The sequence below is a fragment of the Labrus bergylta genome, chromosome 10 (assembly GCF_963930695.1).
Source record: "Labrus bergylta chromosome 10, fLabBer1.1, whole genome shotgun sequence".
NCBI classification, from domain to species: Eukaryota; Metazoa; Chordata; class Actinopteri; order Labriformes; family Labridae; genus Labrus; species Labrus bergylta.
The window spans coordinates 13,326,438-13,354,003 of NC_089204.1; the positions used below are offsets into that span (position 1 = coordinate 13,326,438).

The 27,566-nt window shown below is 39.1% G+C and overlaps 1 protein-coding gene across 1 annotated transcript in view; it reads left to right on the forward strand.

Moving 5' to 3' along the window:
• LOC109987945 (pro-neuregulin-3, membrane-bound isoform) overlaps positions 1-27,566 on the forward strand; it is a 361,472-nt gene that overhangs the window by 275,445 nt on the left and 58,461 nt on the right. Inside the window, exon 3 of the mRNA XM_020639228.2 lies at positions 21,295-21,368. Within this exon, the coding sequence (XP_020494884.2) occupies positions 21,295-21,368 (74 nt within the window). The remainder of the gene's footprint in view (positions 1-21,294; positions 21,369-27,566) is intronic.

Sequence of the window (27,566 nt, forward strand, 5' to 3'; positions counted from 1 at the left end):
TATAACCTGCAAGTGTAATTAAACCAAATAAGGCTGTCTTTTGGTTTGCAGAAATTGTCATGGCAAAAAGGAACATAACATGTGTATGATATTTTAATCTTTGCCAGTCAAATAGATACGATTCCTTGAGATACAAATTGGTAAATGAATGCTTTTCAGGCGTGTTAATGTGCACAAATATTTCATGCATCCCCCTTGCACAAGTCAGCTCCCCACTTCGGCCACCCCAGTCAAACAAGACTGCTAACCCCTTTGCTGTAGTGCACAGGTTGTGCGTTTCATTATAACAGCAGCAAACCCACATGCCATGCGTTTTCATACACAACCTAGCACCGTTTCTGTGTGACAGAGGAGCTAATTTGCTCCGCCAGAATACTTTACCCAGCTGCCACGCAACTCTGGCACCCTTCCACCAACCAGCCTATTATATTAGAATATCTCTCCATGCGTGCCACAATAACACATTTACAACCAATGAGTGCGGGGCGTTCTGCCCTAAATTAGCCGTGACTTGCCTTTCAAAGGGTCATAAATAGCTGTGAACGTTTCATAAACAGCCCACAGAAGCTGCATAACAATACAAGGAGAGTATTTAACTGGATGTGTTGTCATGGATATGTTGCCATGTGCACTAGAGAGGCTTCAGCAGATTGAACAAGCAAACTAATGATGCTGTCAGTGCCATGGTAACACCACAAAGCTAGTACTGGTTTCAAAAGAGCTGACGACTACACTGTATAAGTCAGATTGTATGTGCAAGTACACATTTATTTGTATCCGGTTTATGCATGTGTTCATGCCTTGTGTATCGCGTTCACATGTGGGTGGTTCAAGAATGACAAATGTGTCATTTGCTTACACTCTGTACTCTCTCTGTCAAAGAAATACCTTGAAATTACACATCTTCACTGTCACTCTGATGGAGACAGTGACAGTCAGGACCCCTGATCACGCAGAAAAAAATTAAATTGTTATTGAACGTGGAGACCAAAGCGAACACTTGAATTTTCATGTTTCCCAGCTGTCATTTTACCGTGCAATATAAGTCAAACACACAGTGTTTAGAGAGCAGTTATTATTTGCTACAGGGAAAATGCCACTAAGGCGGAGGGAACAATATCTGCAGTGAGAGAAAGGCCATGTTATGAGTGCTGCCATAGTCCTTGAACCTCATACGAAACAACAGTTTAAATTGCATTTTAGATTATTCAGCGGGACATCACACTGTAAATTTATACTATGATTTTTTACACACTTCCATCTTTTTATTTTTTGCACCCTCTTCTGACATTTTGGGATTTCAGTCTCTCTGGCATAACATCGCTTCTTTGAATCAAGCGTGTTTACGTGGTTTTGTATTGCAAGGATGCCTGAATGCCAATATGTGCACCTACATTCCATATTTTGTGCTGCCCTGAGAAAACTTTTAATGGGCTTTTAAAACTTACTTTGAGCTTAAGAACAGGAGTTTTTAAAAGAATTCCTCTTCCTTTGACATTTTTCTTCTGCATCTGACACTTTGTGTTACATTAAAGTAAAACATCTAGAACGTTCTCTGATCATTTCCTGTTTCCAATATAGTAAACTTTTGCACACTTACTTGGTAACATACTGCACATTCTGTACAAAATACACAGCTATTTCATAGACCAAATACATATTTTATGTGATATGCGCTCTTATCTATGTGTCATGTGTCAAGTTTTCTGTAAGGAATTATATAAAATCCTGGAGGGATGGGCCTAATAAAACTTAAAAAAACAAACGTTTCATGATGCTAAAATGCTTCAGCAAAAAAACAACGCATATATTAAATATGTAGTAATGAAAAGTGACTGAATGAAGGTTAGAAAAAGTTAAGTCGGTCAAGAGAAGAAAAGGTGTTCAGCATTCAAATATTGTGAGAGAACATTACTGGTTGATATTTCTTTTACAACTCATATTTTTGGAGTGAGTACCCCTGAAAGATCAATACAGGCTACAGAAAATACAATAGTGCACAAGGGGAAGCTGCATTTCTTGCCAGGACTCTCTAATTGAAGAACTTAAAAACATTAAGATACCCGGGGTCCACAATGGCATCCCACTTTCCCAAACCCTTACACTCTCGATAAGTGAAACGTTGAAGTCAACATGTTTTAGTGGTTAAGAAAAGGACATTTTCATAACTCATGTGACACATGTATACTAAGGCTATCATTTAATACACTGTCAATATCAGTTTATCAAAATGATATATATAAAAATAATCTGAATACCTCTGAAAATTCCACTCAATGAAAAAAAAGTAAAGTTTTCACCTTTGCCCATTTGAACATATGGAGCAGCAGTGGGTTTTCTCATTATACAGAAACATGTCTGTACAGAATTTCCTCTGAGATTGTGTTTGAATGCTTTTAAACTTTTCTGACTGCACATGGGAGAATATAAGTTGGCCTGTACCCTGTGCAGATGTTGAACTTTTTACTGTTTAAGGCCCCCCTCCCATCGCTATCTGCCCCGCACTGCCTGCATATCTGTTCATTTTTATGTCCATCCTTCCAGGAGCGGTGAAGTATTTCTGTTGTGGACAGTAAAGCTTGAGCTTTAGCAGAAGGTCAGCTGTATTTGGCTTTGGAGTTTGCCTTATCTGTTCGAGACAAAAGGCTGCAGCGAGCTGAGGACACGTCTGGTTATGGATTCCACTCACAGCCGGGCGCTCGTAGTCCTCTGTGGGCAGAGGACTCACATCTGGCAGGTGCTTGTTTATGAGAGCAGTTAACACTGGATCAGGGAGGCTTTATGGCATAACACAGATGCACGCGCACATGCACACGCTCAGGCAAACACACCGACAGTGAGCCCCTGTAGTGTTTGGAGTCCTTTGTCTTGTATGAGATTTATTTGAGCCTGAACTCTGTAAGAAAACAATTAACGCAGTCACTTCAGGATTTTGGCAGATGTTTTCTGTGACTATACCAACCAAGAATATGGATTTATAATGTTAACTTTAAAATCATTTTCAGTCGTAAAACATATTTGAATGCCCCTGAATTAAGGAACAATCTACATTCAAAAATTGTTTATAAACCTTAAGAGTTTTTGGAAGAAATGCCTGTACAAGTATAGATTCTTGAAAGAAAATTGATAAACCATATAATACAGCAACACGTATAACATTTTAAATGAGAAATGATTCAGCTCTGAACTTCTAAACTGAAAATAGGAGTAGCTCGTTCGCCTCAATAAATATTCAAAGATCACGTATGTTTCTCTGGGGTTAAATTCCATAAATTGGTTCTTATTTTGGTTATTGTTAAGTTCAATTAAATTATTCAATGAATTCGGTCTTTGTTGTCAAAAACAAGCTGCATAGTGAAGAATAAAAAGTAAATCTTCCATTTTTTACATTATTTTCTTGTTTTGTGACCGAGACTTTTCATCTATTAAATGTGCATCTGAATAGGTCATTTTGCAGAAAACTATATCCCGGATCTCCTGTGTCCCTGCAGCTGAGTGCTTGCATGATAGAACTTAGTCCAGATAAAGGTCAAGTGAGCAGCCTGTTGCAAACATGAGAGCACTTCAGTTCGCTCTTCACCAGCAAAGACGACATCAGGTTTGTTGAGAATGCTAAGAAAAAAGGAATGACCATAAACAATTCCACCATCACCACCCACACCCACACACACACACACACACACACACACACACTTCAATACACACCCAGGGAGCTGCTCATCCCTGACTGTGAAAGTAGGTTGATGGGGGCCAGCCTATCTCCTATGGCTCACACCGCTCTGACAGGCTCATTATCAGGGAGTTAGAGCAGAGACCTTGGTGTGACAGAGCCAAAGTCATCTGAGCCAGTAGCTCCCTGCAGCTCTCCGTCCCCCGCTCACTGCACCGCCTGACCAGCACAGGCACATCGAGGCAACTACAACCCTGTTAATCCAAACCACCGACCCCCCCCAGGGGAGCAGAACTTGTCACAACCCAAGCGACAGGTTTCGGAGTGACTGAAATGCATCTGAAAGCTTGACAAAAAAGCTCATTCTTTGTGCGACAACAGTTTTTCCCTCTGGAATGCTCGCCGTGGCAGAGTTGCTGCTTGCTTTAAAATTCTTTGACAGAAAAAATTCAGTTCAAAGTAAGAAGGAAACACCTGACAATTTTTCAATGTTTCAAAAAAGCATCAGGTGGGTCCTTGCTTTGGGAGAGTCTATGAGTTATATACATCAGAAGGGATATTTCTCTGTACATCAGAACATGTTTGATATTCATCAAATCTTTTCAGCCACACCAATTAAAAAAAAAAAAAGTTCTCACCTCTTTTGTTTTGAACAACTTTAAGCCTTCTTAAAACATGAAAGGTTTCGTAAAATGTGAAACAAGAAGATCCTGGCCAATTCTTAAGGCTAATCATTAATGCTTCCAAACTACCAAAAACAAAACAGTAGAACTATGTATCTGGCCTGGGCCAGTGTGCAGATGTGGATAATTTTATCTGTGCAAACACTGGAAGAAATCTGACTTTAATCCACAAGTGTATTTTTTTTCCATGTTGAAGAATAAGTAAATGGCGTTTAATTACACTGAAATGAGCTGAGTTCTGGTTTGTTATGAGGTCATGATCTGCACACATTGATCATGCAGTTCGAGTTCGTCCTGCCCTGCTTTTTGGAACATTCTTGGTTGGATCTTTTATTTGTGAATCCTTCATCTTTTATGTTGTGTATCTAGTAGGAGAGAAAAATAAAAAGTAATGGTGGGACACTGAAATGTGGCGTTGTATCACAAAAGCATCTGCTCATTTTTTTTGAGAGTTTAAGTCATCCATCACAGATTGTAAGACGACATCCGTGCACTGAAAGAAAAGGAATATCCAGGAAATGTGTCACCTCGGCTGCATCCCATTAACACAGCACATTGTTCTGTGAGTGACTGGCATGCTGGTGGAGATCATGGAAGCTGACTATCACTGGAGGGATTAGCCATAAATCCCTTTCATGAATCGCTTACTACATAACATCCTCACTCTCCCTTTAAATCTCTCTCCCACCTTTTCCTCAATCTTTTTTTTTCTACAAACCTCATCTCTTCCACTTGCTCAGAATCCCAACTCCTACCTCTCTCTCTCTCTCTTTCTCTCTGTCGCTCTCTCTCTATCAAAGCCAGGGGCGAGCTAGGCAAATAGAGTGCACTCTAATTGCCAATGTAATGATGCTGCAGTCCACTCATCTCACCTGCCTAATTAATACTACAGCTGCCACCCCTGCTCTCCTCTCTCTCTCATGGTCTCTCTCTCTCTCTCACACACACACGCACACACACACACACACACACACACACCATACACATATGTGCACACAATGCTTATGAGTTCATATCACGTACTGCACTGTCTCTGTATATCTACTCAGCCTGCAACACTCTCTGTCTTCTTGTTCTCCTCCACCACAGTCTTTTCCTTCCTCCCCACTGTAAAACATGGCACAGTCAAGTTGACATGATTCGCTGAGTTCCACTTAGAGGACAGACAGAAAACAGGTCCAACCTCTATGAAGTTATTTTTTTTTTCAGAAAATCTTAGAGGAATGTTTGTTTCATTATGAGTGGAATTTTCAGAGGTATTCAGATTTTTTTTTATATATATCATTTTGATAAACCGATATTGACAGTGTATTAAATGATAGCCTTAGTATACATGTGTCACATGAGTTATGAAAATGTCCTTTTCTTAAACACTAAAACATGTTGACTTCAACGTTTCACTTATCGAGAGTGTAAGGGTTTGGGAAAGTGGGATGTCATTGTGGACCCCGGGTATCTTAATGTTATCACATCTCAAATTGTAAGCGATTAAATAGGAGGGGACAAAAAAACTAAAAGCTACTAGCCAAACAACAATACTCTCTTTCTAAATAAAAACAAGACTAGAAACAAAACCACCGCTGCCGAGCAGCTGACAAGAAACTAGATTACAACTACACATCTAGATCTGTTGGAAACAGTAAGTAAACACAAAGAGGAAAGTCAAGTGGTGCTTATGCAAAATCACACATATTAAAGGACACAAGAAACACAGAGCGAACCTCTCACTATGATGAGACAATTGAGCCAGCACAGAGTGCTGCAACTCAAGGGTATATATAACCTTAACACACCTGGACCAAATCAGGGTCAATCAGTCTTTCATCTACCCACAAATAAATGTTGAATTTAAGGGCTGCAAGTCCAAATTTAGATTTGAAATGCAAAAATCTGGTTCATTGTTTTATTCAAATAAGATGAATTCTAACACTATAGTATGACATTCTAAGATTAAAATATAGACGGGATGAGTAATACTTCCATTTGTTCCTTTGTTGCAATTACTTAAAAAAAAAAACTTGCAAGAAACAACAAGACATGTCAAAAATATATGTATGGTTTAGTAATAGTAAAAAAGTAAAAAGCTGTGTCTTAATGATATTGTGTGTGTGACTTTATGTCACTGTTACCAACTCCTGTCAAAACAACCTGCAGCTTTCCCCATGTGTGTGTCTAGTCGGGACCTGCTCTACCAGGATTCCAAGCAATGCAGTCATTATATTGTATATGAAGAAGCTTCTTGTACTACGTTGAGTTACCCGACTGCAAAAAAAATACATTAGCCAAACATGTAAGTAATAAATCCTCAACCCCAAAGAAAGCATCACGCAACACATATTTTTCAATAGTTGCCAGCCTCATTTCTTTGCTCATCCTACTCCCTCTCCTAAGACTTGGTCTAAAAACCACTACACTCTTAACTTACTCTAGGGCGAGGAAGAGCAAAACACATTTGGTGGCAGCAAAGGCAGCCCTTCTTTCATTTCTTTCCCCTCTTCCCAGAAATGATGAATCTAGACAGGCTGTGTTTCACAGGTCTTTTTGGGTCACATAAAGCGGCTACATTTTGCCAGTCCTGCGGCACCGCGGAAGCCTTCTGTAAATGGCTTTTGCTGTAATGTAGTAATTATTTCCCCTCGCCTCTTTCTTGTCCTCAAACTAAGCTTTTCTCCCCTCTCCTCTAAAGAAAAGCTGTTGACAACAGATTTTTGGGAGGTTCACTTGTGCTTCTGTTGTTGCAGCTTTTTTTTTTTTTCTTTCCCCTCACTGTCCTCTATGTGGCTGCAGTCTTTTGTGTGGTGAAAATGTATCGTTGTTCAAGTTGGCATTGGTGGGGATAAAAGGAGTTCCCCCAATTAGCAAAGAACCCTTCTATATGTCTAACTCCTTTTCATCCTCCTTGAGTATTTTGCTTTATTTAAGACCTAAACAGATGTAAGCTCTCACATCATGTGTTCGAGTGAAACACCAGTTTTCTGACATGTGAGCTTTATATTATAAAGCCTGGATTTCAGTTTTCTCCTTTGAAAATCAATAATATGACAGGCTGAAGGACAAGAAATGTCTTCCAATAGCTTCTGAAGATTTGTCCAAAGCACTTTTATGAGCTCTAGATGTCCTGTAGATTTATTAAGAAACTCTTGAAGTGTGACATGTAAAAGTAAAAAAAGACATAATAAAAAAACAGGACTGCAAATGTGGAAACTTTGCAGTTTCAACAGATTGCTGAGGTCCTAAACAAAGGGAACAGGGGAAACTTGCATGAAATGGCACCCCCTTCAGGCCCTAAGAACCTTTGTTGTCATTACAGCTTTTCTCTTCAGCATTTGTTTGTTGTTTTTGTTTTTATGTCTTCTTTGACACTGCATCTACTGTATAACCCTCTTCACACTGCCTTTCCAAGCTTTGATATTGACACCCCTGGCATTTTTACTTCAATTTGAATGTCGCAGGCATAATGGTGGGAGGAAGTAATCCTACCTTTGTACCATGTTACAGGCAGGAGATGGTTTCAGCAGAGCCAGCGGGAGAGCACAGCGCTGTGTGTGTGCGTATGTGGAGCTCTCGCTGTGCTGTGCTTCCTCAACGCCAAAACACCATGTGAATTCCCAGACTGGGACACCATTATCACGCTGTCACAGAATCAATATGAACGTACAAAGAAGTGATGAAGTCTGAGTTAGTTCACTTTTGCAAAAAAAGAAGTTGGAAAAGGTGCTGTTGATGTTTCTGCAGCACATTTGCTGTTAATGCATTGGTTTGGGCTTTCTTAAGCACATTTCCATCGTAGTAGTTTAGATCATTTTTATGTATTTCTGAATATGTGTTGGTCCTGAAGGAGCCTTTTCTTCGGGTTGAAATTTGTATGTCTGATGCAACTTGTTTGCTCTTGTCAGCCACCACATGCCTGATAGCCAGAGTAGGGTGGGTCCAAGTTAAAACAGGATAAATGATGTTATACGAAATTGTATTGCATTACTTAGAAGTCAAGTCAGTTCATGAAAATAATTTACAGTTATGAAACATAGCATCTATTTCTGAGTTTTTATTGCAAGTGAGGGTTCCATATTTGTCCAAAACCTTCTTTTATTACTTTCTGCAGAGTAAACTGACATGTGGGACGCAGCTAGAGAGAACAAGGGCTTCACATTGAGACTGTGACTATGATTGTTAGCAAAAGGAAAAAAACAAACAAACAGGAAACCCCATCATCTTTTTATCAACCTACCATCATCCCTTCATGACTGACAGTATCTAGTCTTAACTGTATAAAGCAAGCAATCTTTAAAAAAACACAATTACAGCAGTTATTAGTGAACATTACACATACATAACTTCTCTGGATGTTTATATTTGATTTCATATTGTTATTCAGCAATTATAAGAATGGATTCTAGCTGCTTAAAAGAAGTAGCAATGGTTTTTATTCTATTTGGTATTCTTGAAGAGTCATGATATCTTTGGAGAATTACTGATGCCATCAGTTGAAATGAGCACCTGTCAAGTGTGATATCTCAGGAACCGATTGGACTTTTGCTGGGATAATAATTGCTTCTTATCATGATTTTGACATCTATCGCTCAGGTTTGGGGGAACGGTGTACGCCAAAGTCCTTAATCATAACTGTGGGGTTATAAGTCGCTGAAAAACTGGTAATGTCAAATCATATAATCCTTCTCTGTGGCCTCAGGTTGGGTTTGGATTGAGCTACAATTCTCTAAAATATTGCCTGGAGGGTATGGAGCTTCATATGGTGGCTCACATCCATGACACATATTGTAGTTGTGCTTTCCCAAGGCAGAGATAAATAAAACTGTAAATAGAAGTTACAGAAATAAATGTGTCAAGTCAAAATGATTATTATTTCATGAGATGAACACCAGAAGAAGAAGAATAAAACATTCCTAACGTCAAAATGAAACCTGTTTTTTCCCCCTTCCAAAGTTAGAGTGTAATTTTGAGTGGATTTTGGAACTTGTTTGACAGCACATTGGGGGATACAGTTCCTTATTTAAACCTTTATTTGCACCTGTCACTGACAGGAAGCATGATTTGCTCAGTGCAACATCACAGCATCTGCTTTGTCTTTTCAACATTTCTTTGTCGTTTCCTGTGCTCCATGTGGACCATTTCACTGTCTCTCCAAAATAAATAATTGGCTTGCAGCATGATGCTGCTTACAAGCACTCAGAGTGAACAGCCTCTTCCTAGATTTGAAGATTTTTAATTCAAGTTGGTCGTGCTCTCGGGTGCTTCATGTCAGAAATAATGACCGAATGGATCATGCTGCTTCTTAACATTAGTTAGGTATTTTTACTGTAGCTGCAAAACAATGAAACTACACATCAAGAAGTTATTTTTAGTGTTTAAAACATTTTAATACACCAATGTGCATTAGTTGATATATTCAGTTATTATTAATAGAAGACTAGTTCAAAAATAATCTTCAAACTTGAACCTGTTATTCAAATTATAGGTCAAAATGTTAACCATAAGAACATTAGCTTTCAAAGAGATTTTTTTACTGAAGAGTTCTAATTTAGTTAAAATACAGTTGAAGTTACAAATGACGCCTGTCTACAGAAGTTTTTCCATTTCCCTGTAAATTGAGTACACTTTAAGGATCGTCTTATCAATGCAATTATAAATTTAGTGATTTTAATCGCCTACCTTCACACACATTCACTTCAGATTTCTTGCAGGATTTATTTCTAATCTCATATCGACTGTCTTTGAAGCTTCTTTCACTATCATAGCTCATGCTTCCTCAGAGCAAAGGCACATTGTTCCAGCAGTGAAATTACATTTTACATGCATAAGAACATTTTAAATCCCAGCATCAACATTTGGTCGATGAAGTGGCTGCCAGTTTCCAAAAGGTTTATAACTTAAAATTCCTTTGTGAAGTATTATCCATGCCAAATGCCTTCTTAGCTGTGCCCTCTAACAGGATCAGCAGCGTGCGAGTGACACTTTCACAGTGAGAAAAAATATTTCCGAAGGGACGCGTAATAATCCGAAACAGAAGACGAAAGGGGGTGAGTTTAATTATCTGATTACCCTGACGGACTTTCAGCTGCCTAATTTTATCCAAAGGTCAAAGCTTTCAGGAGCCTGTTCTTCTTCAACTGCATGCTCTCGTGCACAAAGCCCCCTTTGGCATTTGGGTGTTTTTTTTTTTTTCCTTTCTGAAATTAGGAAGTGATAAAGCTTCAGCCCCCTTGGCACCTTATTTAGCCAAGGCCACTATTCCCATCGTTTCAACAGCCAAAGGCCACTGCAGTATTTGAAGCAGAAAACAAGTAACACAGAGGGTGAAACACTCGTTAATACAAATAATAAGAAGGGACAAGGCAGAGAAGGTTATGGTAAACATAAACTCAAACTTCTCAAGCTCTGGTAAGCTTTAACTATTCTTAACAGTTTTTGCTTGCATCCAGTTTATCCAGCCATATTTAAAAATGTTTTTAACACAAAATCCTAATGTCGCTGAAGACGTGTTTTTTTTTTTTTTTTTTTTTTTACTGACTTAAGTAATGGACTGAAAAAGTAATGAACTGTATTTGGTTTATAACCCATGTAATCAGGAGCCAATTTGGACCCATCTGCGGTAATAAAAGACACTCAGAGCCACTATTGGCGATATGTTGTGTTATAGGACTGATTTGGTTGAAAGTTGAGGAGGGGGTGGCTGTGAATGTTCAGTTCTACACTGATGAGTGAATGGAGCTGGAACTAAAAGCCCCTTGGGGTTGATGGGGGAAACAAACAATTTGTGAGCATTGTCATGTTAAAAGAGAAATGGATTTATTCAACTGCTAACTAAAAATAGGAAGCTACTTGATGTTTGAAATGTCATTGTTTCTCTAGTGTTATTACCTATAGTAACTTTTTCTTTGGTTATAACCACACGGTGCCAGGCCAAAATTTGTAAAACAGACAAAGAACGGTCTTTTAGAAAACAAACAAACAATCATTGTCAAGCAATTGGGTAAAATCAGAGCTTAATTTTAATGAGCATTATTCTAGTGGTTTTACTTTGCGGAACAAGGATCTATAAAAACTCAAATTGCAGAATTGTTCGTATGAACTTCATCAAGAAAAAGCTAGTCATAAGCCTTGGATAGGAAACAAATGTATGGATATGATTGTGTATGACACTACAGGTTGTGACTACAGAGCGGGGGAAATAATCGGGGTAAAAATGTGTTGTAACTGGCTGAGATAACAGCTAATTTAATCGATCTTAGTACCTCAATACCCCTTTTAACATTCCGATGCAACGAGGAGATACGGGCCGAATCCTGCTGTCGATAGAGGGAACAAAGCATGTAATCAAAGCGACTTAGAGGGAGGGATTTATTAAGCACAGAGATAAGTGGACTAAGTGATAAAGTGTTAATATTCATAAGGAGAACAAGTCAAAGACAGGGAAAGATATGGGGAAAGGGGCAGAATGACAAAGAGATAAGGCTTCGGATTTAAGCGTTATCTCACCGTTAATGGTATTTCCAGCCCGTATCAAGATCGCTGCATAAGACAGAGTCATGTATTTATAGAGCAACATGATAGTCTTCTATAACAGGTACTTTGGTGACTTCTGCTGAAGTAAAGAGCTCAGCTTAGGTGTGCATGGAGGACTTTATGAAGTAGGCTAAGATTGCATTCTTGTGCTGCATTTTAGTTTATCTGAAATCATCTCTTCGGTCTCTTGTTCTTGCCTTTAACCTTTTTAAGATCATGGCTAAGAAAAGAAAACAGTCAAGGGAAATGAAGTTATAAATGTGTGTACACATAAAGGACAGCATTCATTTGGAGCTTAAATGATCCCTCAGATGACCTCGAATTACCTGTATTTTTCATGCAGTTAACTGTGCTAGCTAAATTACAGTTAATATCTTGATCAGTTTACAACAGGAACCTGCACGAGCTCCCATAGCCACAATCGTGTTTCTTCTACAGGTGTGATGCTCAGAATAGCAACTGTGCTTACAAGAAACCCCAGTTATATAGTGTTGAAAACATGACTTTGTGAAATGCTGATGGATAGACATTAGAATGAGGCTAATACAACTGAAGTTTTATGATGGATTACATCATGGAATAACAATTATGTCAGATTTCATCCACTAATAGGATTTTGGAAACAAAGCATGTAAATGACATATCCATTACCTAACTGGTTTAAAGAAACCCAACTTCACAGTTTTCTTCACAGAAATCACAGTTCCTGCTTAAGAAGCCATAAGACGTGTATGCAAACCCACCTAACCCTAGATTTTTTTCTTCACTACTGATCAGGAACACATATTGATCAGCAGACAATGACAGTGGTCTCTGGCTGCCATCTTTGACATGACCATAAAGAATATGTTTTCTAGGAGAACATTACACGGATCATTTGAATACAAGACTAGTGCTGTCACTTTCTATGGAGGGCAGATATCCTCTCTTGTTATTTGCTTGTCATGTGTCTCTGTATCTCCGCTGAGTGATACTGGATGAGCTAATGAAGCACTTTAGTTGCAATTCCAAGGAGAATTGCTTTTCCATATCTGGTTTGGTCCAATGAATAGTGAGTTTGGTGGAAGACTATTCTGTTATGTCTGTGGTACCAAATTCCCAGTTTGTCTTTTTTGGTTAAATAAAGTAGAAAATATGTAAAGTGGATGTTGAAAGAGAAACTTAGATGGTTGGTAAAATAAAATAATTAAATATAAGTTAATGCATTAGTGGTTTTATTTTAGCATCAGCAGGTTGTGAATTATTGAGTAACTTCCTGCTTCTGTTAGAAAGGTTCAGAGGTGGCCCAGAGGTTTCACTGGAGTCATGGTGGGATGGAGGAAAGGGCACGCACTCCAACACCATGGCATGTGTGCAACATTCAGCTGGAGTAATGTTTTATTTAAAAATGAGATCGGCTCAGGAGTTGAACCACGTCATCCAAAGAGAAAAGAACAGGATTTTTTTGTGTGAGAAAGCTTGACACTGTAAAAAAATTGACTTAGGTGAAATGACTATCATATTTTGGGGAAAGTTTGATTTCCTAGCTTTTACACCTGGCAATTCACTTAGGTTGATATATCAAACAGAAGGTTAAGCTTGTGCTTTTTCATATACATTTTATTACAAAGTGGTCCTTCCTACAATTTAACAGAACAGTAACTCAGAGAATTTGGCTCACACACAAAAAAATCCAACTTTTAAATACATTAGAGAAGGAACATGTTCTTCTTACCTTAGTAATTGTAACTCAATAGAGGCCATTTACACGAATTAAACTCAAATTAGATTGGACCACAATTAGACACAAGCACATCGCCTGCTGTATAACTCAAGCTCCAATAAGCTCTGCAGTCAATTTTCTGGGTTCACAGTGATCCAATAAATGTTGTCTGAGATAATCTTTTAAAAGTTTGTGTCTCAGTTCTTGTTAAATGATATGCCGTATGCAATCCTCTCGTAAAGAGCAGTCTGAATGATGGCAAAGCTGTGCTGGAATCAATGTTTGTCTTTGAGAGAGCTGTTTGGATTGTGTTCCTCAGCACTCAACATACACATGGATATGCATGTTCACAAGTCTTTCCCACGGACATGGATCTTTTTTTTGTCTATTTGTGAAACAAAACATGTAGACATGTGCATAAACATATACAGGCAATACACACAGAGAGTTTCACACCCTGTCTGGCTCTCAGAAACTGTAAGATCGCCTCCGTTGCATTGCAATCACTTTGTCTTGGAAAAAATTAGAGAAAAGGCTTCCCTTGATACCCAGCGAAGCTCGATTTTCATTTCAATTTTATATCCCATCAAGAAAAGGGGGAAATGAATGGAAACACATATACGGCTGAGAGATATGTAATGTCATTAAAGGAGAAAAGTAATCATCTCCAGTCTCCTTTGAAGTCTGGTTGTCAGTCGTATTTGGTTGTCTGCAGGTCTGATTAAACAAATCTCAGAGCACCAAGATGCTATTAAAGCCGAACAGACGGATTGGATCATTTTGGGATTTGATACATCAAACAATAGGACTTTATCAGTATCCATAGTAACAAACTGAGTCTTGATCTACATTTTCTCAGCTTAACCCCTATTTTTTTAATAATAAAATATGTTACCACATGTTTTTCTTTGCATTGTAAACTGCACACATGTTATGTTAATGTAACATTAACCCTTACTAAATCAAGAAACCTATGCCTTATAGGAACTTGCTTGAGCTGGTCAATGACTTAATCTGTGTCTTTTTTGTGAATGATTTCTCACAATTTAATAAATGATCCTGTGAAACCCTTGAGTAGAGCTAGAGTGGAGTCTGCTAAAACAACAGCAGCCCTAGACTGTATAAATTATGGATGTAGCCACCCTGATGTCACCCACTGGCTTCTCCCCTGTGTACTTAATGCCAAGAGTATGACAGCAATGTCGGCTTCCTGGGGCCTAAAGTGACCATATTCTGACATGTGGGTGGAGCTAGAGAGGATTGATGTGTTGAAAAACACCAAGTTATAAAAAGCTTCACAACCTGACGAGTATTCTGTCTGTGGTTGCGACTGGCCACAGCTGTTTATTTATCAGACTAAAGAAGCTAAGCGAGCCTGTTGAAATTAGCTGACTTGTTCGCCCAAAACTCCAGTGAGAGAGATAGTTGTGTAAAAGGTACAGAGTAACCTAAACATTTGGAGCCAGCCTCAAGTGGACACGCTTACTCTTCATTTTTCTACACCTGAGATTGCTGCTTGGTAGTAGCCTATAAGGATTTTCACCTGAGAAGCATCTTAACCAGAAAGTATACAATTTGATTTCCACAAGAGTAGTGTATGCAGTCATTTTGAAATGGTCCACTCTTAAAATTTAATTTCACTTCAGGGCAGGGTTTAAAAAAAACCCAATTGATCAGCAAATGAGAATAAATAAGCAATACGCTGAAATGTTGGGGTTTATATTTGTTCTGTTGAACATTTTGAAAATGAGGCGTTGGTGCACAAACCATTGTGCACAAGTTATTGGCCTGTCTTGGTTAAAAATAAACCTTCTGAAATCCTTACTGAACTGATTGCTGTAAGGCCTGGCTCCAGAAATGACAGAAACAACACTTTTTCTTGGTTGTTTCCCTGTTATTTGTTGCCCAGTTTACCGGTGGTGTATCGGCTATTTTGCTCAAAAATGAATTTCGTGCGGAGAAAATGGCCCACAATCTGAAGATCATTGCCCATTCTGTCACAGTCAGACCAATGCACGGTGGCATATATTGTTTTAATAGAGCGTCAAGCCCATGTCGTGTGGCCTCACTGTATTATATGGGTATAAACGTCTCCCCTGCCAAGGAGAGACACGCAGTTGTTTGGAGATCTAATATATCTCTGGAAGCTTGACACAGCAAATTGCCTCATTATTTTATTTGTATCACATCTTTAGTATCTGAGGCAGCAATCTGCAGACACAATAAATGATTTCTCTCTTCTAACAACCCAGGAAGAGCAGTATAACAATCCGGTTAAGGAGAAGAACATTTTAGGAATCCATCTCCATTTGCCAGAGGTCAGCGCACTGGGTTGGACAAATTCTGTAAAAAGCAGGGCTGTACTTCACTGCAGACACTCAACATGAGGACAGCATCCAGTTAATGATTTATGTTAGCCCCACTGTTGTTGCTCCCAATGTGATCTCAGTTCTTTTAAGGTATCAAAGTCGAGTAATCCTTTAAATTTATACCAACCAAGTGTCTGGATGGTTATGTCTTTAGATGGTATAACCAACTTGTGTTGAAAAATAAAGCCAATGTGGAAGTGGGAATCCTGCAGTTCATCAAGTGTCCATTTGAGGCTGGCTGCAGAAGCCCTGGAAGTCACATACACAACCATTAAAAAAATAAAAGCTTCAGAAAGCCTGGTACAAAGACCAAAATCTGGTCTGTTTAGCTCATGTCTTTATTGGCAAAAACTGTACAGGGGTTGACTTTTTTGATGACTCATCGATTTTGATTTTATGAAGGATAAACGTCATTCACAATAAGGCTCGTACATTAGCTGACTTGATTGACAGGCGGGTGCAATGTGGCGGTTTGTAAAGACACTCTTAACCCGCCTCAGCTCCAGCTCTCAGTCTGTCGTCAGGTTGACTGAAAAATAGGGTGAGAAAGCATTTCCAGCATGGCAACAGCCATCGATGTGACTCCAAAGCCCCCTGCAGTAACAAATGGTTGACGTCACTTAGCCTTCATCCATTAATATTTACAATCTATAGGTATAAGACATTTGATAAAACCTTTAAAACTGTGCTTTAAAGGTTACTGCATGTAAAACTTGAAGCCTAGAATCAGCATTAACAGGAGAAATCCCTGAGGTGCACTTAAGCACTTTTCACCCCAACAGAAGCTGCTGTAGTGCGACAGAGCAGCTTGTAAGTGTGAATGTTGCTGTGTACATGACCTGAAAAGAACATTATGGCTAAAGAGAACCAAAGCTTTATTTTCAAAACATTGGACTCATATGCAAGATGAACTTCTTTAGAAATGAATGAATGCCATTTCTTTTCTACTGTAAATATATAAGTATATATATAAGTATTCAGATTATGATTAAAGCTAGGACTTTTTCTTCTATGCCACACTAACTGTTGCTTTGTATGATTTTGATGACAATATCAGTAATTCAAGTTAGAGCTACTTTGGTGGACGTTGGTCGGGTGCTGATCTTGTCTTGGTTTACTTATCTTACTCTGTACATCCGTTAATAGTTTTCTCTAATGAAAAAAATAATATCTCCCTGCTGCATTTTAACAGTCCAAAGTTTCAGTCACAGTCAATCTTTTCTGTGCAAAATGTAAAAAAAATATGTACTTCCAGTTTGCATGCTGAAAAGTGACTCGTGACAGACATTAAAAATTTGTAATTAATCCAATTCCTGACGGTCTTGTTTGCTTTTGTAGGTCATGTAGAGGCATCAGTATTAATCTCAGTCTGTTTCATAACCAGTTAAAAGCTCCTCACGGTACATTTAGGTTATTTGTCAAGGACTAGTTGGCAGAGCTTTTTTTTTACTTTTGTTTGGATATATTGGTGGGTATTTGTCTGTTGGACGGATAAGGTGCTGTTAAAAGGAATCTCCCCATGGGGACAATAAAAAGTCCAAGTCTAAAGTCTAAAGTCTATATTAGCAAAAACCCAGAGACGGAGTGTGCTGTTATAGTCACGAGGAAACGACATGTTGTCTCTCATACATGGAGAACTTATCAACTTCTTGAAACAAAAGGGACCTGCTCTCTCAACACATTCTGTTTTGCATATGTATGTGTGTGTTTTAGCACCAGCTCCTGCGTTTTCACACATACCCCATGCACAAACTCGTAATCCTCCAGGCGGCATGTTTATATTTATACCCTGCTCTGCTCTGGGTTGCTTTGTTCATACAGTATGTGAGGAATTCACACATATGCATGCTCTCACACACACACACACGCACACACGCACACACACGCACACACACACACACACACACACACACACACACACACACACACACACACACACACACATACACATACATTTATGCAGGCACATGCAATCTCTTCCTGTTTTCCTTTAATTAATGAGTGCGGTGCTAATTAGAAGAGGCATGCAACTCTTCAATACCCTCCGACAGTCTCTCATCCGTTCTTAGATTCATTCCTCGGAGCCTTGTGAAGCAACGCTGATGTGTTTTGATCTCAGCGAAGAACAGCAGGGGCAAAACAGAGGGTGTGTTAACTGCATACAATAACTTCTAATACTGCACAGTGCTACATGACATGGAGAGATATAACAGTGGTTTTTGCGGCGCTTGTGGCCACACTACAAGTAGGCTATGTCTATACATTGTTGTGCGTACTTGTATTGTGTTCCCCGTCGCCTGTTTTTTTAACCACACTCTGCTTCGTTTAATCACTTCTTTATGCTACTCCTCACTTCCACAGTCCACCCCTAATGAGCACGACACACAGACAATGTCACCATGTTAAGCCTCTATTCTTTTAATTATCTTCTTCTCCTCCGGCTGCTGTGACCGTGGCTGCCTCCTGTCACAGTTTAGTCAGCTAAGGTCACAAAGGCATGGAGGGATGTTAAATGACCACACATTTAGCACAGTAAAAAGTCCATCGGTGTTTGAGGTGACCTGTTGACATGCTCGGCTTTGATCGTGATAGAGGCGTCTGATCCCTGAGCGGAAGTCTGACAACTTTTATGCAGTTTTTTTTTTTTTTGTGTGTGTTTTTTTTTTCTACTGCAACGTGAGTCAGATTGTGTCTTCAAAACAGGGCCACTGTGCTTGTTTGTGTTTGTTTTGTTCTCCTGCTCCCACACAACACTTATTTGGCATCTCACATTGCACCAGTAAAAGCTGAGAACAACAAACCTGGAGGAGAGGCAGCAAGGGAGACTCCACGGTGGATGACTGTTTAGGTCTTCTTAACATTGTGCATGAAATGTGAATTGGGTTACGACAACAACCAGCCTTGACGAGCTGAAACTGTAGACTTTCAAGCTGTTTTGTTATAGTAATGAATGACATTTAACTTCCCTCGCATGTTGCTGAACACATGAGAGGAAGCATCAATCAGAGGCCCTTTTTTCTCCTGTAATAATTCAGTATTATTTTCAACTTTCACCTGGAAAGCCCATACAGTCTTCCCATTGTTAAAATACTCCTTTAACAGAAATACGATTTTGTTTCTTGTCAATGCCAATGTCCACAATTAGCTTGAAGAGCTCTTTTGTTTTCAGGCCATAAAGAAAAGCTGCAGAATTGTGAATACAGAGCAGGCCTTTTATCTCACAGCAGACGTTCTGACCTGTCATAGTGCAGGAGTGCAACTGAAAACCTTAACAATGACTCAGTTCAATCCCAGTACCCCAGTAAGTTGTTTCAGTGATCCAGGACTCAGTCTGATGGAAAGCAGTCGCTTCATTTTTTAAGCTCTCCTGCAGTGGGCTTCTAATTGCGCTATATTAGATTTGTATCTCCACTGTATCCTGTTCATGTTGAAAGTATACCATAAATCAGTGTACTTTACCATTTTTCAACTGCAGATCAAATCGTAAAATGTTTTGTAATATATTTGGAGATGTCAGTCTTTTTTTTAGTTTGAAACATCATTGCCAGTTCAATTTGACATTACATAAAAATGGTTTCCAAAGATGGGAGTACCAAATTCAGTTGTGTCTTACTTCTCTTTTCTGGTTTACTCAAATAATTCATTTAGATGTGCTGCAGTGATGAATAGAAACTTAAGAACCCTTTTGCATCACAACGTGGGACAATAGTTAACAGTGCTCTATACAGGGCGGTAGAAACTCCACTGTTTTGTAGTTACATGTGCATACAGAGCTATTGGAAAAATAGAAGTGCCCTCTAACCTTGATTTCCTGCACCATAGATTACAGACCCATGCAGGTCCAATCATTTTAAGGACAAACAGGTTTCATATACAACTTAAACTCCTCCATTAAATATCAGAGATACTATTTAGAGTCAGTGTTACAGACTCTCCTCTTTCTGTATTTGTCCCTTTTCCCTCACTGAAGATGCTCTTCAGGCATACCACAGTCATGCACATTCAAGTGCATCTCTTTCTCCTCCTACTGCAGCTATTTTAATAATTAATCATGAAATCACTCACTGTAGATGAAAGGCAAAGAGAGGGTAACCATTATCATTCTGCACAGAGATAAATCTTTAGTTGTCACTCTCTATTGCTTTTTGAATGCTTGATGCTTTTCACAGATGTTATGTCCTCAGCTGGATGGACATGGAGGGGCCTCTCAGTCTGGGTCTTCCCAAAGCAAAGACTGTTAGGATATGTTTATACTTTTAAGGGCAGAAATAGAAGAATGCCAGGAGGGTCAATGGCAAAATGCCACAGGGGTAAACAGGGGAAGAATTGGGATGCAGGTTGGGTAGAGTAGAAAATTGAGACTTAGCAAAACTGAATGGTTGATGAAGTGACCGAATGATGGATTAAAAAGATATAGCGGGGTGAAATTTGGAAAGGCATCAGCAACTACTTCTGATGCTTACGTTTTTATTTTATTTGCATGTGTAAGACTTGCATATTCCTTAAGGGGGCAAGAGAAAAGCAAAGCAGCAAGCAAAGTACAGATGGCCCGAGGCGAAGATAGAAATCCAAATCAACCGAGGCACCCAATTAGGCTTTACACTACAATGCTGGAACTTTAGCTCCCAAGCTAACTTGTGTGCACTGGAAGACTCTCCTGTATGTTGATAAGGATATAATTATTGAGCTGAATTTAATTAAAAAGACATTCTCACAGTGCATTGCCTTTTCCTATGACATTTTGATGAACAGCCCAGGCACATTTCAGAATTCATTAGCTGCCTAATGATCATTGCGTGACTGGCACTCTCACGGGTGTGCCAATCAAAATCGACTGTTGGAAATTCTTGAAAGTTTGATGCAGAGACCAAGGAAGGTGTCTGTGATTAACGGAGCATATTTATCCACAGCTCTTACTCATAGATTTTTCAGGACAATATATGTTGTAGCATCTTTTGATTTCTTGTGACAAAGCAAGAACCATGAAACTCAAAGGTTATAGGCTCTCACACCTAATGGGGATTGGATGTTTCCATTCTGCCGCAGCCCCAATTTGTGATTTTGGCTGAAAAGACAGATGTCTTCTTCATGTAAGCTCTGCAAGTTTCAGCCTTTTAAAGATCACCACACTATTAATTTCTTCCTGTCAGCTTGCCTTACCTTGCACTTTCTTGCCATTCAGCTCACATCCGCAAGGACTCAGCTCTCCCTACATTTGTCTCTAAACAGGACAAGGTGCTTCATGTGCAGCTTTTGCATTTTCTTCGGGTGCAGCGGCTTGTGTTCCCTCTCAAATCTGCCTGACTCAATGACTAATTCTTCTTCTTACTCTTTGTTCTCCAACAGGTGTCGAGAAGGCTACCAGGGAATCCGCTGTGACCAGTTTCTGCCCAAGACGGACTCCATCCTGTCTGACCCAAGTAAGTGTTCACTTTTTATTCACTGTCATGTACTGAGTAAAGCAACTTTTACCAATAAATAATACCATCAAAGTTTAACTTACTTAAGAATAAACCTGAGGTAACAGAGGGGGTCAGAGTTCTATATATTAACCTATACTAGAGTATAGATTTTAGACATGGAAAATCTATTTTTTTAAGACACTACATCAACATTTTCATCAAGTTTTCTCAATACTAAGTCCTCAGCCCTGTATAGCAAACATTCTTAAACACAGAGTTATGTTAGTTTGATGAATATAAAGGAGCTCTCAGAAATCTGCTGCCATTTTAAAATACAAATATTTAGCAGGTTATAGGATATTCTTATCAGATATTCCTGTTGAAGAATGCTTTTTTTTTTTTTTTTTACTAAAACACTTCCAGTCACTGCAGCAGCAACACCGTCATATGCTGGTTTCTCCTCTTTCATCAAGGAATACTGGACTGGAAAGTAGGGTCTGGGTACCAAGCACCCCACTTAACTGAAGATACTAATGTTTTTATCCTCTCATAGTAAATGTCAATTATGAAGGGCCAAACATGCTCAAAAACTTGTATGGATCTTGCACATACTCTTTTAATTTTTTGCTCAATGCATAGCTTCCAGCAGTCACATGATTGGCCTGGAGGACAAAAAGATTAATGTTAATTTTCCATCACTTCAAATCGACGCTTTTACATCAACTGACAACTGCAGAAAGACGGAAATATCCAAATATACTGAAAGTGTTGGCACTTGCAACTCTTGTACAGCAGTTTCAACAAGTTCTTGGTTCTTCTCTAGTTAAGAATCCTTCTCCTTACACTGCCACTAGGATGGAATCTATCTATCAATTGGGAAGTGAAAGGCAAGACATTCTTCATCATCAAAGCATAAGTCAGTGATTATTAGCTAAAATGTGCTTTACACTTTACCTAATGATAGTCCCAGGTGAGCTGTAACTCTCAGACATTGTTCTGGGGCAGTCATCTTTTGCTTAACACATACAACATTTGATTAGGATAAGCTTGTTCTTTTGTTTCTATGAGGGACAGCGAAGCGTGTCTTAGCTTTAATCCACAATCTCCTCCTATAAATACAAACCTCTTCTATTTCCATCTGCGTCTACATGCAGAATTTTCGGATCTAATCTGGGTGGAATTAGCCAAAGTAATGTTTCAACCTATCTAGGTTTATAACCTTGTTAATGACAGGTTCAGAAATCGCACTCACTAAGGTTACATTTGAGACGTGCTTTAATACAAAAGCAGCAAGGATTTAATTTGACAACCAAGTCTGTCACAAGCATTGATGCAAACAGTGAAAAAGGAACACTTCATGGAGGAAAAAAAATCCTAAAACAATGAAGTAATTTTGACTGAATGTCCTTCTATTGTACAGATAAGGAAAAGAAAAGAAAACGCAAAATATAATTTGCTTTAAAACACCAAAGAAACCTTGAGTCTTTCATGAGTACTAATTGTATATGAAATCTTAGCTTCTCCTGCCTTCTTCAATGCTCCTCTCTGTATTCTCATGTTACCTGTGTCTCCCAAAGACATGGTTCACTAAGTGTCATAGAGCTAAGGGAAGAAGTTGCCCTCCTGTCCTTACAATGATCACTCACTATCAATGCTGTGTAATATTTTTCCGTTCCATAATCCAAAAAACTATGCAACTTTCACTCTGACGCACTAACGTTGTGGCAGAGCAATGTCTGTGACTCTTCTGCTAGCATGCTGCCTGCTGTTACTATTTAAAAGAACAGTACAATGCTTTTGGGGATTTTTTAACCTCGTAATTATCCAATGTGAGAAGAACATCCCTCAGTGGTAATATTTTCAAATTGAAATCTCTCATTATGAATACAAAATGTTCTACTTGATTAATAGGAAGACTGGGCAGATTAAATGTGGCAAATGCAACAACACTGTTATCACTTGCTCTTTGTTAATATCCTTTACTTTCCAGTCCATTAATTAAGTCTCTATAATGAGGTTTTTAATTCCAAGTAAGTATTAGGGTAATTGTCCTTGTTATAACAACACGGGTGTTCACTGAAGTGACACCCATCTCTTTGTTTGTACACCCAACCTTCTGACCCAGACTTGTGGTTGGCCAAGCACCGCTACCATCCTTATCGCTTAAACAATTTGTCAAATGTCAGATGGAAACAGTTGTTGATTATGTTGGTGCCACTGTATCTGATTATCATTTGGAAGACGTTATCATCTTTGTGTATGTTTTGTTTATTCAAATCGTTGACCCCTCCCTCCTCCAAGCAGAGACACAATTTAACCAGCACACAAGCCAGGGTGTATTTGAAATATTGTCAATCTTTTTTGGAAAGTTCACCTCAGTTGAAGTAATTAGTACCTTTTAAAAATGTCTGACAGCAGGATAAATCTGCCCTAGTACAACATTATCTGCATCAAAAGATTATTTTAATGGTTTCCTCTTGAGTAACTGCTTTTTGGTCTATTCGTTATTGCCAAATTTCATCACATTTCAAACTACTATGGAAGAGTTAATTTCGAGCAGCTTCAAATTCATAATATCATTTTGTATTCATTAGCGTGAAAATGGAGACGCTGTTGAGTTGGTACGCTTCCAAATTATTCTAATTAATATTATAGCCCTGGATGTCTTCAGTGAGTTTAAAAAAGGACAGCTGGTGATGTGAAAATGTGTTTGAATGGTGTAAATAATAACGTAATACAAATCTAACAGTTCATTTAAAACTGTCCTGTAATTCAGTAATTGCTTATAAACTCAACACAACCAACATAACTCTTTTTTTCATGGACACTATCTATCTATCTAGTCAGAGATCGTTTTCACCCAACAACAGCATTTTAGAGATGGTATTGACCTAAAAGATGCAAAAGAACTATAAGTGCCCTTGTTCTACTCCTAGTGGAACTTTACATTTCCTGGCCTAAATGCCTATGGTCCAGAAAATAGCTAAACTACATGCCCTTCCCTTTCTTTGTTCTACAAAACAAGCGAGAGTCTGTAGCATCCAAAGGCTCAGTAATGTTTCATGTACCTACAAACAAAATCTACTATCTACTACTAACTATAACTTCAAAGTGGATTTCTCAACTTGTAAGTAACTGAATATCAATCTATTATTCTGCAACTCTTTCTGGTGAATTTCCATATAAATGGTCAGAGAGTTGCCAAGTCATTGCTAAAGTAATGGAATAGTGGGTTATTGCAAAAAGATGGGAAAAGGGGCCTTTCTACTTTTTGGCATCAGGTCCCCTAAACCTTTCTGTTTGTATCAACTTTAGCTCACGCCACTTTCCCCCATTCATTTCTGATTTAATTCAACTATTCATTGTAACTTTCTATCACCCTCTGCCAAATCTCTAATTTGCAATTCAATTCCTGATAGTAAGAATTGATCGGTCTACTTTCAGGTCATTGCTCACTCTGGCTTCGATTTCTTTTTCAACTACCTTCATTATTTCTGACAAGTCCCTATTTTCTGTTCTCTACTATGAAACACTTTGTCACATATAGCCTATGGATTTATTTTTTCAGTAACACCATGTTTTTCTTTTTTCCTTTTTTTCCCATTTTACTCAACTACTTCCTGCTTCAAAAAGTTGGTAAGTGAAAAACTCGGCAAAGAAGAGCGGCAGATTGTGGCCTCCCTCTTCTTTCCTCACCCTCCTCAGATAATCTTGTCACAGCATCACTCTCCTCGACTCCTCTTGCTCGCAGCTCATCAAATCCTAATTTCGAGGGTTACCTTTGTGTCTCGTGCTCGAGCTTGCCTCAGTGTTGACATCCTTGTTCCCCCTCTTCCAAATGTCCCTCCTGACAGACCCTACTCGCCCCCATCTGTCTCTTTCTAACCTTCCTCCGTGCCATCTTTTCCTCAACACGCATCATGTCCAGGCGTCAGACCTCATCCCTTCTCTCCAGCCTACAGTTCTGTGTCCAACTCATCTCCTAACACTAAGTGGCACCGGCCTCAGATGGGAGCGAGAATCGAATTGTGCCAGCCAAAAAGGTTCACCAGCAGGGCAGACAAATGTTGCCAAGGACCTCTGGCATGCTGCTGGTCTCAATGGAAAGGGAAGGAAGTGCGTGATGCTGGATGAAAGTGGACACATCTACTGAGTCGGGCTATCGCACTGTCTCAGAGTCTCAGAGGACAAAGGGGAGTCATGACTCCAATGGCTGTACAAACACAATGAGAGGGTGATAGAAGGCGAGACAGAGGGATTATTGTTGTCCTCTAAACAAAACATATCACCCATACCGTATCATTTAAACATTTCAGAACTGTGTATTTTAGAAGGCTTTAGCAACAGAATAGCAATAGAATGTCAGGCTTCACGTTTTTTTTTTGCAGGACATGAAAAATGATGAACTGGTTCTACAGGTTGCAACTACATTATCAGGTTAAAGAAGAACAACACAAATTCATAAGGGGAATGTCTTTTACAGGCTTTGGGATCTAAACATATAAGAATTCTTGTTTCATCAAACAGTACAAAAACAGAAATTACAATCCATCTTGGATTCAATACATAACAGCAGGGGGATCCCTATTTTGCAAAAGGCAACAACTATTTTAAGCTAAATACTGTTTAAAGTAAGGCACACATTTTCCAGAACATTTTCTTTTCATGGAATGGTGCAAAAATGGAAGTATTGGGTTTCAACATTTGATTTAGCATTATGACGCGTTTGGCTTCATACTGTAATAGAGAAACAGACTGTCTACACCAAAAGAGATAATCTCTTTGGTTAATGGTTAGCTGTGTAACAGCTTATTACATCCCGTAGTGATGTGATTCAGTCGGACAACTCGGGTTGTAACTTGTATTTGTTTGAAATATTTATTGCAGCAGCAGAACATAGACCGGAAATCTTGCATCTTAAATAAAGCATCTATTGGAGGGAGGTGTTGTCAGGTAAATGTGTGTCATTTAGGTTGCAACTTAAGTAAGTTGAATACAAATTATTAACATTACTAATGGACAGGGCGCGCTGGTGGCGCAATGGATAGGGCGCGCGCTCCATGCATTGAGGCTGTCGTCTCAAGCGGGCAGCCCGGGCTTGCATCCCGCCTGTGGCCTCCTTCCCGCATGTCGTTCCCCACTCTCTCGCCCTGAAAAAAACATTGCTAATGGGCAATTATGTAATTACCTACAGTAGCACAGCTCGCGTGTGCATAGAAACTCAAAGCACTGAGCGGCTGTGGCTCAGTGGGTAGAGTCGTTGCCGCTCAACCGGAAGGTTGACGGTTCAATCCCCTGCTGAGCAATGTGTCCTTGGGCAAGACACTTAACCTGGAGTTGCTCCTGCTCTGATGTACTTCACTTTCGATAAAAGCATCTGCTAAGTGAATTGCAACAATATTTTATAAACCTAGACAAGTAGTAGTGGAGACTAAACCAAGCAATCTGATTTCAGAACATCAATATCATGTTTCATGTTTTTTTGTAATGGAGTTAAAGAGGGAACCAAATTACAAAAAACTTGTGGGGAAAAAATAAGTAACGGAGAATGTGTGATACTTTCTGGTGCTGTTTAATAAGACCATTCGTAGCCTTTATATTATTTGAGCTACAACTAAAAATTCAAAAGGTAATTATGCATGCCTTATAAAGATATTTTTATTGAAACAGCTGACCCTTACTGTCATGGATCATTCAAATTAAATTTGGCAGCACCCACAATCCAGTGTGTGGACCGCTTTTACACCCAACTGGTTCATTGAGGGTTCACAAGGGCTGTGATGAAGCCGGGAACAAAGTCTGACAAGGTCTTGAACAAAATCGTCAATATTTGAACATTCACGTATGAAAACTTACTTCAAAACCAGAACACAGGAGCTCAGGAGCGACACAAAAACTCACTGATGCACATAAACTCCTCAAAATGCTGACAAGGCTCGACATGGAGTTTGTCACCTAACTGGCTTGATGGGATGTACTTGAGATCAAAGATTTGTTTAAGATTCCCCTGAATCTGTCAAAGCTACAGAGGCTTTGTGTTGTCATCCTTACATACAGTACGTCAAATCTTTTCATTACAGAAGAAAACGAGTTCATACTGCTCCAGTTGTCGAGACGCCTTTTGTTTCTCAAACTGGAAGATCACTGATTGGCACTTTCTATACCGAGGAATTTTTGCAGGAAAATGCAGTGTTCAGGAACTAGACTAGACTCCTT